This window comes from Etheostoma cragini, chromosome 8 (genome assembly GCF_013103735.1).
Source record: "Etheostoma cragini isolate CJK2018 chromosome 8, CSU_Ecrag_1.0, whole genome shotgun sequence".
NCBI classification, from domain to species: domain Eukaryota; kingdom Metazoa; phylum Chordata; class Actinopteri; order Perciformes; family Percidae; genus Etheostoma; species Etheostoma cragini.
Genome location: NC_048414.1, coordinates 4,157,562 through 4,171,634, shown reverse-complemented (window position 1 = coordinate 4,171,634; position 14,073 = coordinate 4,157,562). Strand labels below are relative to the sequence as shown.

General features: G+C 39.9%; 1 protein-coding gene across 3 annotated transcripts in view; it reads right to left on the bottom strand.

Annotated features, from left to right (window-relative positions):
* The window catches only part of LOC117949150 (copine-8-like), a 64,816-nt gene that overhangs the window by 8,275 nt on the left and 42,468 nt on the right, over positions 1 to 14,073 (bottom strand). For all 3 annotated transcript variants that reach the window (XM_034879193.1, XM_034879190.1, XM_034879192.1), the window contains exons 8-15: positions 13,626 to 13,729; positions 12,570 to 12,674; positions 10,913 to 10,954; positions 8,924 to 8,999; positions 6,483 to 6,539; positions 4,333 to 4,394; positions 4,005 to 4,051; positions 1,361 to 1,542 (exon numbers count right to left, since the gene is read on the bottom strand). In XM_034879193.1, coding sequence (XP_034735084.1) covers positions 1,361 to 1,542; positions 4,005 to 4,051; positions 4,333 to 4,394; positions 6,483 to 6,539; positions 8,924 to 8,999; positions 10,913 to 10,954; positions 12,570 to 12,674; positions 13,626 to 13,720 — 666 coding nt within the window. In that variant the 5' untranslated portion in view covers positions 13,721 to 13,729. The remainder of the gene's footprint in view (positions 1 to 1,360; positions 1,543 to 4,004; positions 4,052 to 4,332; positions 4,395 to 6,482; positions 6,540 to 8,923; positions 9,000 to 10,912; positions 10,955 to 12,569; positions 12,675 to 13,625; positions 13,730 to 14,073) is intronic.

The following is a 14,073-nucleotide window of genomic DNA, read 5'->3' as shown; positions in this document are numbered from 1 at the left end:
AAAAAAAAAAAGCCTCTGGAGCAACATCTGGAACTGACAGTAGACCAGGGACAGGATTATGGGTGGCTGCGGAGTGATCAGGATGTCTAGAGCCCCAGGGCGCTTGATAATGGCAAAGTGGTGTGGTTGGTTGGATGGATGGATGGATGTATGGGTGGGTGGAAGATGAGGATAAAAAGATGCATGGTTGAATGCTAATGGTGTTGAATGGAGGACACAGCTAATCCAGATTCTTAATGCTTACTATTAGAATGCCTTCCATTTATTATCAAATAATTGTCACATCTTGGTTTAATTTCCATAAAGAAATGGAACTATCTTTGTCACTTCAGTAGGACTAAGACCAACAGTACATAAATTAAAAGAATAAACTTGGAGTTTTAACAGCCAAAACTTAAACAGCTCATTTGGCTTCCATCTTCAAAGAGTGTGCAGACTATTCGTCAGAATTTGTTGTTGGACAGCAATAAACCGTTGCCTTTACAGTAATTGGTCATCTGTGTATGAAAGGGACTTAGTGCATGCTGTGTGTTTTCAGTTTACATTTACAGAAATTTTTTTCTTTCTTTCTTTTTTACATAGTTCTGGTATAATTTTATGGTTACTTGTCTTGATAAACATGCTTGATAAACAGTTGCCTGAGCTCTCACTGTGACAGACAAGCTTCCGCCAACTGGCAGGGAAGCCATTACAAGTTATGCTCAGTTCTATATTTAACAGCAGTCTGAGAACAATCCAAATTAGTTTTTATACTGCCAGTCCTAACCTTAATGTTGTTCAAATTAGCATCCCATTTTAAACGAAATTTCCAAAGGATTTGTATCTGATTTAACTTAAAACGACAAATATATAAACTATAAAATGGAGTGACATGAAATTTGGTATGGACATTCATGTTTCCTAGAAAATAAAATAAAATATGTCCACATCTACCAGAACAGACATTCATGGTTCCCAGATAATGTATCCTCGTGACTTTGCCCAAAGCAAAACACTGTCTACGTACAGACTCAGAGAGATGCAAGACTGTGGAGTCATGTTTCCTTTGTATTTTCCTACTTCCATTATTCAACATTTCAAGAACTCTTAGCATCATAAGCACTGGAAGAACAGTTGCTTCCCTGCTTTGTGCCATCAAGCAATATATTTTATGCTGTAAATCAATCCTGCAACTTCTGGTGGCCTGTTCTTCCTCATGGTTTTGTTTGGTTAAGGTGATTATGCGGAATAAATATTTGCATGTTTTAAGTAGGTTTATGTAGAGACGCAGTACTGTATGTGACAATATTTGGAAAGATACATGATTAGAAGGTTTGTGTGGATAGCTGGATGTTTGGATGGTAGAAAGTTGTTTCCTCACCAGGGCAAACTCATGCGAGACCCGTCCGTCTGGGGGAAGCTTGGCACCGAAGCCCAGTGCAGGAAACATCTTGTCACTGTCGTAGTCCTGGATAATCTCTCCGACGGCTCGCAGTGCCATGGCGTAGTCATTCAGCTGGTATGGGCTCATGTAATGGAGCGAGGTGGGCTGGGATGGGTTGCCTGGGACCCAAATGGTTCAACACAATTAAACACACATCAGCATCATACTGTAATTATCCCTGTTCCCCCTGGGCTGTGAGTCATATTCAAATAAAAGCAAAGGGGAGTGGGTGGAAGGGGGTTAAAATGCAGACTGGAGTTTTACTTATACAAACACTTCTCTAAGGCACAGCTGCAGTAGAGGCAGAAATCTTACCGGTTGCCTCAAACCTCAGTGGGTGTGTGACAAACCGCAATTTTTTTCCCTAAAGCTAAGTTACATGAAGCCACTGTTGCAATTTTGCATTTACACAAACAAAATTATGAGCTACAGTAACGTGCTGACCCTTCAAAGACTTCTCTCCCACTGTCGTAAACAGATGAAATGACATGCATTACTCAGAATTTATGCAGGATCGCCTGATAAAAAATTTAATTTGCAAAAAAACATACTGTTTCCTCCTCTTTCTTTTGACAATCAAAACGACAAACAAAGAATGACACAAATGGTAAAAAAAGAAGCTTCATTTGGTTTGGTTTTTATTTTTGGCCCCAATGGAGAAATAAGAATAGATAAAGATTAATACATGAAAGCAAATCATAAAACTGTAACCACAGTTCAGCTGCAGATGAATACACGTTTGATGCTCTGGTGAGTATTTGAAGCAGGAGGACAGTATATGGGGGATTTAATAAAAAATAAACTACAGATCCCATGTTCATCATAAAAACAGAACACGTTATCCAGTGTAACGCCGCGGCTCATAAATGTGTTTATTGAACAATGGAGTGCTGCAGCAAAGAGTTCTAAAACCCATAAATTAGTTAGCATTCTTTCACTTCCAGTTCCCTCGTCTCAAAGTCAATGGGTTTATGAATGGGTTTTTGGTTAGATGCCGGAAAGCTCGTGGTTAACACAAGCTTAAGAGATTTTCACGTTTTGTTCTATGACATAAAATACATAAGTCGGGGACATTAAAAATCCTCATGCTAAGGACGTGAAATCACTTGGAAGCTATTGAACAACAAAGGGCCGCGGGTCGGAGTTGAACCCGGGCCCACTGCTTTGAGCAATAAACCTCTATATATGGGTGCGTGCTCTACCAAGTTAGCTATCCAGGCACCCAGAAACTTCATTCTTATTTGCCACATACAACTGCAGTATAATGTAGTGAAATTCAATTACAACCCATCTTAAGCAGTGGATACATACACAGACAGCGCCCAGGGAGCAACTTAAGATTCAGAGTCTTGCTCAAGGACACTTTGACATGTGGCCAGAGGAGACCGGGATCGAATAACCAATCCTGTGGTTGAGGGCCGACCCTCTCTACAACCTGAGCCACATGCCACCGCATGGTGGCGATGTTCAACTCATGCGAGCGAGGTGTAGCTCATTTATAACCTAACATTAGCTTTATATTTCTGGCAATTGCATTTATGCTTCAAAAATCATAACGTGGTGTTCATTTGAAAAAATAAAAATGAACTCGCTGGAAAAATGTGTCATGACCTTTTGTTTGCCACAGAGTTTTTTTTTGCAATAATCCAGAGTAAAAATCCCAATTTTGTTTGTCGAGGGAACCAGGGCGATGCGAACTTCTGGGTTGGCCAACAAAAATGCATCATCCCTGTAGCACTCTGTAATGGAGCTCTACGGCTGAGAGTAGTAAGATATATATCCCACTCGGCTTACACAGACAATACTTGTTAAAAAGATCTCAATGCTGGTTTTTGTGTTTCATGTTCTTTTTAAATCTTTCTTGTAATATGGAAAACATAGACTATCACAGGCCTTGTCCTTTGATTTGAAATACATGTGTAAGGACTGCTTTATACAATATTATAAAAGACATGAGAAAGTTGTCATATTCTGACACAACTTCAGCATGTTCCCAATTTCCAACAAACAAACAAAATAACGTAATTATCTGCATAATATCGGACGGGGATGTTGAAAACTTATTTGATGGCAAGAAAGAAAGCCACCCCTTTCTCCTGAGACATAATGATGTCTCCAATATTGTATTACATATTGAATTACTAATCATATTGCATTAAAATAAGAACATTGCTCATCTGTGAGAAAGTCTTCTGCGCAGAATTGAGTTTTGCGTGTTTTTCATTAAACTGTTGTCACTTAATAAATGTACAGCAGTGTACCTGTGGGGGCTTCATCAACACTGACTCCATGGTGACAACGATCTGAATTGGAAATTTGATGTGGGTGTAATCGGTTTCCGTCTACACTAAGGCACAAATTGTACAAATTGTGGTTAATAGAAAACTCCAAACTGAGCTGAGAAATTTAAAGTAACAGTTCATTTTCAAATAATTGTCCGACTTTCGTCTGTTTTGCCTTTTTTGACCAATAGTGAACCACTACGGCGTTCACATCAAATAAGAGTTAACCACCAAAGTTGTATCTGTTCAACACACTTGAGGGATCTCAATGATAAGAGCAAACGCTTTAAAAAGCTTACCATTTGATGCCGTGAAATCAATTGCCACTGTGAAATTAATTTGAGTTCTACAAGAGAGGGAGAAAAAAAGGAGTAACTTGAAACCATCAATCACGCCACATTATATCACAGCATGTTTTAAAGCATGCAGAAGGGAGCAATTAAGCAGCGGGTTATCGGCAGCTGTCAGTCCTAATATTCGAGCTAAGAGATAATCCTCTCAGCTGAGTCTCTGAAGTCACATCGCATCACAACATCACAACTGCAAGGGACTCTGGATTTAATGATGACAGCAAAGCTGGTGCTTCATCTCTGCAGAATCATAAGCGGCCATTTATTGTGAACTTACCCGCCTCGGATGTAGTCAAGGAAGGAGAGCTCAGTGTCCACCAGGCAGGACAGGAGGGTTACCTGCCAGTCAGTAAAAGCACAGGAAAATGACGAGAATCACCTTTTACAGTATTAACAGAGACTGTTAATTTAGCTCCGGATTCGCAGATTAAACCAATAATCATTCATTCCTAACTGTGTCATTTTGTGGTGGTATAAACAGGTGTCCACTTGCTTAGCTTGATTAACTCACTCAAACACAAGCACGTCTATGAGGCTAAGTTGGTGTTACATAAACCTAATGATCAGGTGTTTGTTTTAGCATGGCCGGTCTAGGCCCAGAGGGAAGAACCTGCTGTTGGTCCCTTGTCGCTACAGGGCACACGAAAAAATGTACTGTAGATGAAAGTTTCATTAATTTTTTAACAAAGACCCAGAAACCAACCGGTACTCCTATAGTGGAATACTACCTGGCCACGGGTTTGCTATGTCAGTTAGAGGTAATTTGATGCAAACAGAAAAAGTGAGATAGTTTTTCTTCAGAAAAAAATGCACCATGTGAGTACATTTTAAACTAAAATATTAAAGGCCTCATGAAGCGTAAGAAGGGGTCTTTTTGTTTTCGCACATTTATGCATTTCCGGTAAAAACATAAAGTTAGGGAGGGACTTGTCTTGGATGTTTTTTTTTGTTAAGTAGAAAATAGGCTTGCTGGGGCGTTACGCTCCACCCTCCTCAGCCAGAGTGAAGGCAGCTAAACATGGAACCGCAGAAAGAAAGCCTGTTATCTCTTGGGGAGGACGTCTCGCCACGCCAACACCACAGGACTTAAGTGACAAATTGGACAGGCATGAAATGGAGGGAGAAGACAATCATGAAGTTGATAATTTTGTGGGAGTACACGTTCAACCAGGATTTGAAGCGGGTAGTAATAACTAGATTTGAACAACATACCAGCGTCAACATCATTATAGACAAAGTCTAAATTGTACTTCAACAGTAATATCAACTGTAATTAATGACCAAAAAATCTACTCACACACATTGAGTGTGAGGCTTTTTGGGCCCCTGGAGGTCTGGGGTTACCTAGTTTTGCATGCATAGGCACAGCTGTGTCAGCGCTGCGGAGATAGGTCTGTCTACACCGCTTATCTATTCTGGGATACGGGAAAAAACTCTGTGGCTTGTTTGTATTTCTTTAAACCAATCATATCCTTACTAGGCAACGCAAAATATTTAGCGGGGATAAAAGAAGGGGAAAGCCATGTCAGGCTCTATCCCAGCACCGTACATCCGGTAAACCAGACTACAGTAGGGGTCACTGGGCAGTTACAGCCTTAAATTGAGAATTGGAATTTTTCAGCTCCAACCTACCCAGGCAATCCAGCGTTCTCGCAGGAACACAATTTGAATTTGATCAGCGAGTTTCTCTGGCATTGAGTAACACTGCAAACAGCTGCACCAATCACATCGATGTATCTGCAATAGGCGGGCCAGAGGCGAGCTAAACGTATGACGACAGTTTAATCTACCAGTAAGCTCCGCTGGTAGCTAAGCGAATGGGACTCTGCATCCGTCACCCCGTGTGTTGCTGTGATTGGTCGTTGGGGTTTTTCAATTATGTGCAGTGAGATTTTCAAATGCACGCTTGGTGCTGTCCCTCGAGATGTGCGACTTTCATTACTTGATGCCAGACCCTTAATCTTTTGGATTTGGGTGTGGATTTCCAGGCTAGCTCCAACCTGCAATGTACAATTTGTGTGTGGTACCAAAGTTTAAATTAACAATTGTCATTGTTGCAACACTGCTTACAGGCAAAGGAAGATCCCCATATGAAAGTATTATTTAGCATGAAAGACAATGAGACATAAAGGTGTAACACATAAACATATATTAATAATAACAAGTATAAGTATTTGTGAAGGCATCTCAATTCAGTTAAAACCTCAAGACACATATAAACACAATATGTTCAAAATAACCAGGACAATCTGAGGTTTGAAAGTGATTATTATTATTATTATTACATTTGTGTTTCACTGTCACTGTGTTGTTAATGTCTTCAACGCAGAGGTTAAAAAATGCATTCACAAATAAATCATATAAACTCTTTATAGTAATAAAGTGTAAGTGAAAAACATCTTAAAACTGCCCAAACTGTTGACTCACCGTTCCTGAGTTTTGGTACTTTTTCTTCTTCTTTCCTTTTTTCTTTGGATTTAGCACCTGTGGAGAAACACACATTTTGTTGTGTCTCACTGAGCAGTGGGTGATCCTAACTCATGTCCTCTTCTTGGTTTAATCAACAGACTCTATTCATCTGCATAATTAAAATAAAGTAGGGAATTAGTTTATTTCTCTGTTCACAGTATATTATTTCACAAGACACTACTTCCAAAACACTGATATCATAGAAACCTCAAACAACTCTCAGAAAATGCTCCTGTCCCTTAATTCTTCCACAGGATGTTTGAGATTGATTGTTGTATTTTGTATAATATATGTATGTATATGTACATGTATATGTATGTATGATATGTCCTGATCCTGGGAACGAGTTCTTTTTTTGGATAAGTATTTCACTCAGGCCTCACTTGTAAATGTAAATGTGCTGTATTTATATAGCGCTTTTCTAGTGTTAACGACTACTCAGAGCGCTTTTACATCATACAGGAAACATTCACCATACACACACATTCATACACTGTGGCCGAGGCTGCCGTACAAGGTGCCACCTGCTCATCAGATAAACACTCACACACATTTACACTCCAATGCGCAGCACTGGAGGCAACTCGGGGTTCAGTGTCTTGCCCAAGGACACTTCGACATGGGACTGCAGGGCCAAGGGATCGAACCACCAACCTTCCAATTGGACTGGTGCTAGGGCACAGCATCCTGCTACATACTCGCTAAAGGCAGGGTTTAAAGTGGGATTTTAGCAGGTGGGCAGAACCCTAGGATCCAGGGTAGGTGAAAAGATGTTGTGGTGGGGCAACACAATTCAACGCTATTTCTACCACTACACTTATCCCGTTCTGAAATTTAACACAAGATTTTTATTTTTTTTTGGTATATTACTAGTTAAAATATTAATGTGGGTGGGGGCACAAACGTCCGGAAGAGGATTAGGGCCACTGGTGAAAAATGTAAGTGAGTTCAGACTTTATTCTCAGAATTCTGACTTTAAAAGTCAGCATTTTGACTTTAATCTCAGAATTAAAAAAAGTAAGAATTCTGAGAAAAAAGTCAGAATTCTGAGAAAAAAGTTAGATACATTTTTCACCAGTAGCCCTAATCCTCTTCCGTACAAACAGGATTTTCAAAAATGTGGGGGAGACATGTCCCCAGTGGAAATTACACCCTAGTAGTTATCTGTACAAAGCTTTTTGCAAAGGTTCAAGCCAGAACATATTTTCTCTCACAGTCTGCCTTTAATTTGTCTACTGGTAAATTTCTACTAGCTTACTTCCTCCCGCTCTAATCGTCTGTGACTTCCTGCTCTGTTAAAATTCCTTTCATTCACAAGTTCTCTAGTTACCTGACTTATGTGGCTAGTCAGATCTACCTGTGTTCCTTGGGCCGATTGAGTATGCTAGCCAAGGTCTTCCTCTGTTGCTAACCTCAATAAATATTGTTATTCACTTCAAATTGATCTCTACACATTAAGCGGATGCTAGTAACATTAGCACTGAAGCCTGGGTCTAAAGTGCAGCTCTCCTCTGGACACAACTCTCTAGAATTCTGTAGAAGTGAACACTGGGACACAAGACATGCATAGAGCATCGGCAAGTTTTTTTTAAATTTTTTTTACACCTTTTTGAGTAACTTTTGCAGAGTGACAGGTTACTGAACACACTGGCTGTAGATGTTATGATTGATTATTCTGATGATCCTTGTTGTTATTCACTATTGTTGAAATTTAGATATTTTATGACCTTGTTATTCACTATTTATTAACAGCATAAAGTGTTTTATGTAGCGGCACTGCACTCTACTACTCGCCGAAGAAGACAGCTTAAGTTTCGGTTTCGGGTAAAGTTTGGAAGAGAGCTGACGTCGAAAGACTGTGCAGATATATATAGATGGATAAAATAATACAGTGTTGCTGTAATTATTGCTAAGTTCCTAGATTGTGTGCGTGCAACTACCAAACCACACACATTCAAAACCATCCATTATTACAATAAAAAGCCCAAAAGGAACATCTTGTCTGCATTCTAATCGATGCCCCCTGGTGGCCACACCTTTGGAAGACCAGCAGATTTATACAGTCCTTATCAATCACCAAAACATATGTATTTTGTTATATGTCTGCAACCTTGTTGTTTGTGCTGCTGCTTAACTTGGCCAGGACACTCTTGGAAAAGAGATTTTTAATCTCAATGAGTTTTCTTTCTGGTTAAATAAAGGTAAAATAAAATAAAATAAAATAAAATCTGTTCTGTGTCTCCTCTAAAGCTGAACAATAACGTTTACCACCTCATGCTCTGTGTCATAAAATGCTCCCACATCACGTGTGGATCTCATCTGCACGGACAAATCACTTGAGGATAATAAATGAATGAGCGTGAGTGTGTGCATGTATGTGTGTGTGTGTAGAATATAACCTCATAGATGTGGAACTGTGACTGGCTTCTGGACATTTCTCTGTAGCTGGTGCTAAAGTCACCGATAAAGTCGTGGCTGTAAAGAAAAAGAACACACAGTCACATTTCCTACCAAACTGAAAAACCCCGACACAGTCTGCATTATAGTGAGAAGCACTAAAGTGAATAACAGAAGCTAAGAAAAGGCCCGTAACACCAAGAATCAAAGAACCCATAATAACAGTAAAAGTGTTGAAGTATACAGATTTCATTAATGTCTTTGTAGTGTATTCACATTGTCAAAGTACAGAAGAAGTCATTTTTACTAACAAGCTCCTTGGTTACCAGAGGTGTGGGAGTAGCAACCAATTTCATAATTTCATGGAGATAATCAGCAGGGTTGGAATCAGGGTCAGCAATTTGTGGGGGCTCAGGCCAAAACGCCCGTGAAGTGTCAGAAAGTGCCCGTGAAATTAACAATGCAGGGGAGAACTGTGCCCCTGCCCCATCTTTATTTCCCGACTGTCTCTATGAAGTTATATGTCAAAAGACCGTTCAAGCAGTATTAATAGTAAAAGCAGTAGGGGGTGTTGTCATATGTAGGGCTTTACAGTGACATGTTTTTACAGTATATCTCCTCTGATAGGGAAAAAGAAGAGGGTGTATAGGGACAACCATTTTGGAGTGGGCGCTGTGACTATAATACTAAATGTCCTTTCCTACTTTGCACATGTGCTGTTGTTATTACAGGGCAGTTTTTCATTCATGCGGAGCGTCAATGTCATCAGGGGAAACGTATTATCTATCTATAAATTATAGGAACATCTTCTGTCAGTGTGTGTGTGTGTGTGTGTGTGTGTGTGTGTGTGTGTGTGTGTGTGTGTGTGTGTGGGTGTGTGTGTGTGTGTGTGTGAGTGTGTGTGTGTGTTTGAATAAACAAATGACAAGTCCCAAATTTCAGGACATTTCAGAATCCCACACACGCAAAGCACAACAGACAAAAAGTGCAGACAGAGCGTGATGCCCCTTTTAAGCAGGCTATGTATCTTATAAAGCGAGACGTAGCTGTATATACGTGTGTCCGTGTTTGGGGGGAAGGTAACCTGCACATCAGCAGACGCCACATGCAGAACACTTTAGAACAGCGGGGCGACTCTTTTCCTGCTATTGTTTTAAATTGCTGTGATCTGGCAGAACAATGTAGCCTAATGTCGGAGATTACTCCGGGCAGATACAACAGCTGTCATCAGACTCACCCTGGGTCGGGTTAATTAAGATGCCAAAATACCCCACCGAATCAAATCCCTTACTTTATTGTTGACTGTCAAGCCACTAAACCTGTATGGAAATAAACACCTTTGCTGAAATGTTACATTTCTTAATGATCCAACAAGAGACCCGAGAACCCCCCCCCACCCCTCAGACTTAGACTTAAACTTCTCTTTATTGATCCTTTTGGGATGACTACCGCAAGGAAATTGAATTTCCAGCAGCAGATTTCAACAGCTTACAACACACATATAGAATATAAAGAGATAAATTACAGAATAACAATAACACTATACTTTTAGCTATAAAAGACCTTTGGCATAAATTAGCAGTTAAGAGCAGTAAGAGTGTCCAGGTCTGTATGTGAGTAGATTGATTGATTGATTGATTAATTAATTAATTAATTATTGTATTAATTGCACAGTGAAAGAGTGGCTACCACTCCTTCCCTGCCTTCCTCTTCTGTTCTGTCCCCCCATTTTCAGTTGGCACTGCAAAAGTATCTTAGAATGGCATGTAGGATTAATAAATAAAGACATAATAGAGTCACCACAATAAATAGCTCACCTGTAATTACTACATTTACACTTCCCCGGGACATTTATTCATTTATTTATTTTACAACAGGATGTCAATTAAATGATAATAGTGTATAGATGAATGGTGCATCATAACAGACAATGCAGTGCAGCAATTATCACTTAAGTTAAACAGTACAAAAGAAAGCATTGTTTCCCTTACCCTCCATCTCTGTCCCAGTCGTACACCTCCACCTTAATGCTCCTGTAGGAAAAGAGGAGAGGGACGAAGGAGGGGGAGGGGTAGGAAAATCCCATTAAAAAAACAATTAGCACCGCTGATTTACAGTCTTTCTGCTTAAAAATTGGTGACTGGTCTGCAGAAGGTTGGTGTCCTAAGTGGACAGGCCTACGTAACGCAGAGACAGGAGTTTTTTTTTAATGCTGTTATCAGTATACCCTGGTGTAACAAAGGCAAATATGAAAAGAATTAGAAAAACATATTTAAAAAAAATTATAATTAGGAAGCACTTAAAAAGGCTGCCCAGTGCTCTAAATCTGTATGAGAAGAGATGAGCTGTTCATGAAGGTAATGATGAGAAATATCCCATGTTTACAACCTGCAGGCGTTGTAGGCTCGCAGAGTTGGTTGTGTTAAAAACACTGTGCATGGTCAATACATTAACCACCTTAAACAAAAAACTGGTTCGAGTGAGGCATCCATGTTTGTCCATGTCGATATGTGGTTTTGTGCTTTTTCATGCAAAAAAGCAAAGTTAGATCTATCGGAGCTTTCAGAGGATCTGGATCCTACTTCCGATTGGTTGTCTGTAATTTTGGGAGACTTTTGTTGATACATAACACTAGAAACGTGTAGCTACAGCATAGCTGTAAGTTGTTTCAAAGACAGCAGGCACTTTACAGTGGTACTCCCGTTGAGCCTTGTCATGGTAGTTTTTTTAAGTTCATTCAGGAACTGATGAAACTTTTAATAAAAAGAAACTACACTAACTTTAGCTTTTAAATTCTAGACAGTAGCATCACTTTGCCTGAGCTACTTTTAATTACTACTACTAATTAAATGTGTCAGTACTAGCCAAATTAAATAGTATTAAGAGCGACCTCGTGTCTTATTTTTTCAGTACAAAATCTTAGTGATTGCATCCTTTAGGACCCAGTTAAATAAAAATGCTATTTCTTGTTATACTGGATGTCAAGTATTTATACATTAAAATAACATTTTTTTCTCAGTTTTTCTTACTGTTTTTTTGTGATCGAATTTTTATTTTTATATTCAGAACATGAATGTAAACATGACATTCACAAACAGCTACAAACAACACACTGGGGCATAGGAAGGGAGACAAAACAATACATGCAGAAACAAACACACACAAACACACACACACACACACACACACACACACAAGAGACAAGGGACCTACTTTTTCTTACTGTTTAAGGCACTTCTTTTTGACATTCAAAGTATTTTCAAACAAAACGAGGCTAGCTCACCCCTCCCTTCTTGTCATCCCGTCCCCTCCCCCTCACTTCTGTCCTTCCACGCACAAACCCCCCCAACCCCAACCCCCACCCCCAATTCCTTCTTGTCAGTTATTGGCTGAAACCCTGGAACACTGGTTGTGTATGCTTTGTGGTGCAGGTGGGCACAGTTTGTTTTTGTTGCCGTTTGTAGACCCTGGGCTGTCTACAGAGACCACGGTTTTTACAGTGTGTTCTGGGGGTTCAGGCAGTTTGCAGATAGTGAGGAGGTGTTTGCTGTATGTGACAGAAAATGTTGTAGCCTAAAAAACGTGTGACATGGCTGAGAGCACCTTTAACATTGTCAGTGTAATGTTTGTGTTTGCCTCCTGCCGTACCTGTCGTAGTCTCCGTTACACAGCGCCCGGACAGGAATTTTAAAAGCCTGCCACACCGGATCCAGAGTGTTCTTCACTACTTCTGTTTTGTGGCAGATGGTATACCTAAGAGTGAGAGAGACAAAGCTGTTAACGGAGGACCAATTTACCTGATTAACTGAAATCAAACTTAGTGATCCATTTGTGAAGTCAAAAAGAATGTCAACGTGTTTTTAAATGTATTGATCATAGTATCATCTGGCAGGTCTTCATCTATAGAAGACGGATAACCGGGACGTTATTCCCGTTGAATTAATGCGAAACTAAGGGCGGGGCACCATCATTAAATCAAAATATATAAAAAATATAAATTTCTCTCTTTTGGTTTGTGCTTCTTTACCAAAAGAATGCTGCCGCAAACAAAGACAAGGTGAACACAAAACCCTGAGTGCACCTACTCTGTTTGTTTTTAAGGGGAGTGCATTGCTAAAAGTATTTTATAAAGCATGATCTTTGGCTGAAATAACAGCTTCCTGTTCTTTTTATGTGGCACCTAGTCTGGCTCTTTGTAACTGCAGCATGCTGCTGTTATACCCTGCAGCTGAACATTTAGGCTGCATCAGTAAATACCCAGCTGCACAAAAAGAGAATGTGTCTTCCCTACGATGCTGAAGTTGACTTGAATAAAAGCATCTGCGGTGCAAAGAAATGCGACCTTCACACACATTTTTCACTTAACTACATCTTATCCATCCTTTCTCTTTTTATTTTCTTCTTGTCAACTCTGTCCTATTATCTCTGCTCATCCCTCATTCTGCTGCTTTGTTCTGTTAACGTCTGGACGGCGTAAGTCACATACAGTCTAGAGCACCAAGCATTATGTAACATCACATAGGCAGTTTAGGGCTTATATCCTCTGCATGGGAGCTTTTTGGAGCATGAAAAATCACGCATAGTCTTTATCCATTTCAAGCATCTAGACATTCTGTGTATGTGTGTGTAAAAGTGATAGCAGCTTTTGTTTATTCAGCAAATTGACATCCACAAATACCACGGGGGAGCTGCTTGTCAACTTACGATCCGTCTTCGTTACTGCGGTAAAAGACGAGAAAAGGATCAGATTTTCCGAAGAAGTCCTTCTTATCCAGCTTGTTGCCACAAAACTGCAGCATCACCGACTCCTTAAAAGGAAGAAAGTAACCAAAATATAGACACACAGCCTCGGGTCACAAGGAAAGACACACAACTTACGATCACAACAAGTAATATTAGATACTGTACTAATAGCCCTTAGATGTAGGTCTGGTATAATTTTTCAAGAATATACACTCACCGGCAACTTTATTAGGTACACCTGTCCAACTGCTCGTTAACACTTAATTTCTAAGCAGCCAATCACATGGCGGCAACTCAGTGCATTTAGGCATGTAGACATGGGAATGAGAATGAGAATCTCCTGCAGTTCAAACCGAGCATCAGTATGGGGAAGAAAGGTGATTTGAGTGACTTTGAACGTGGCATGATT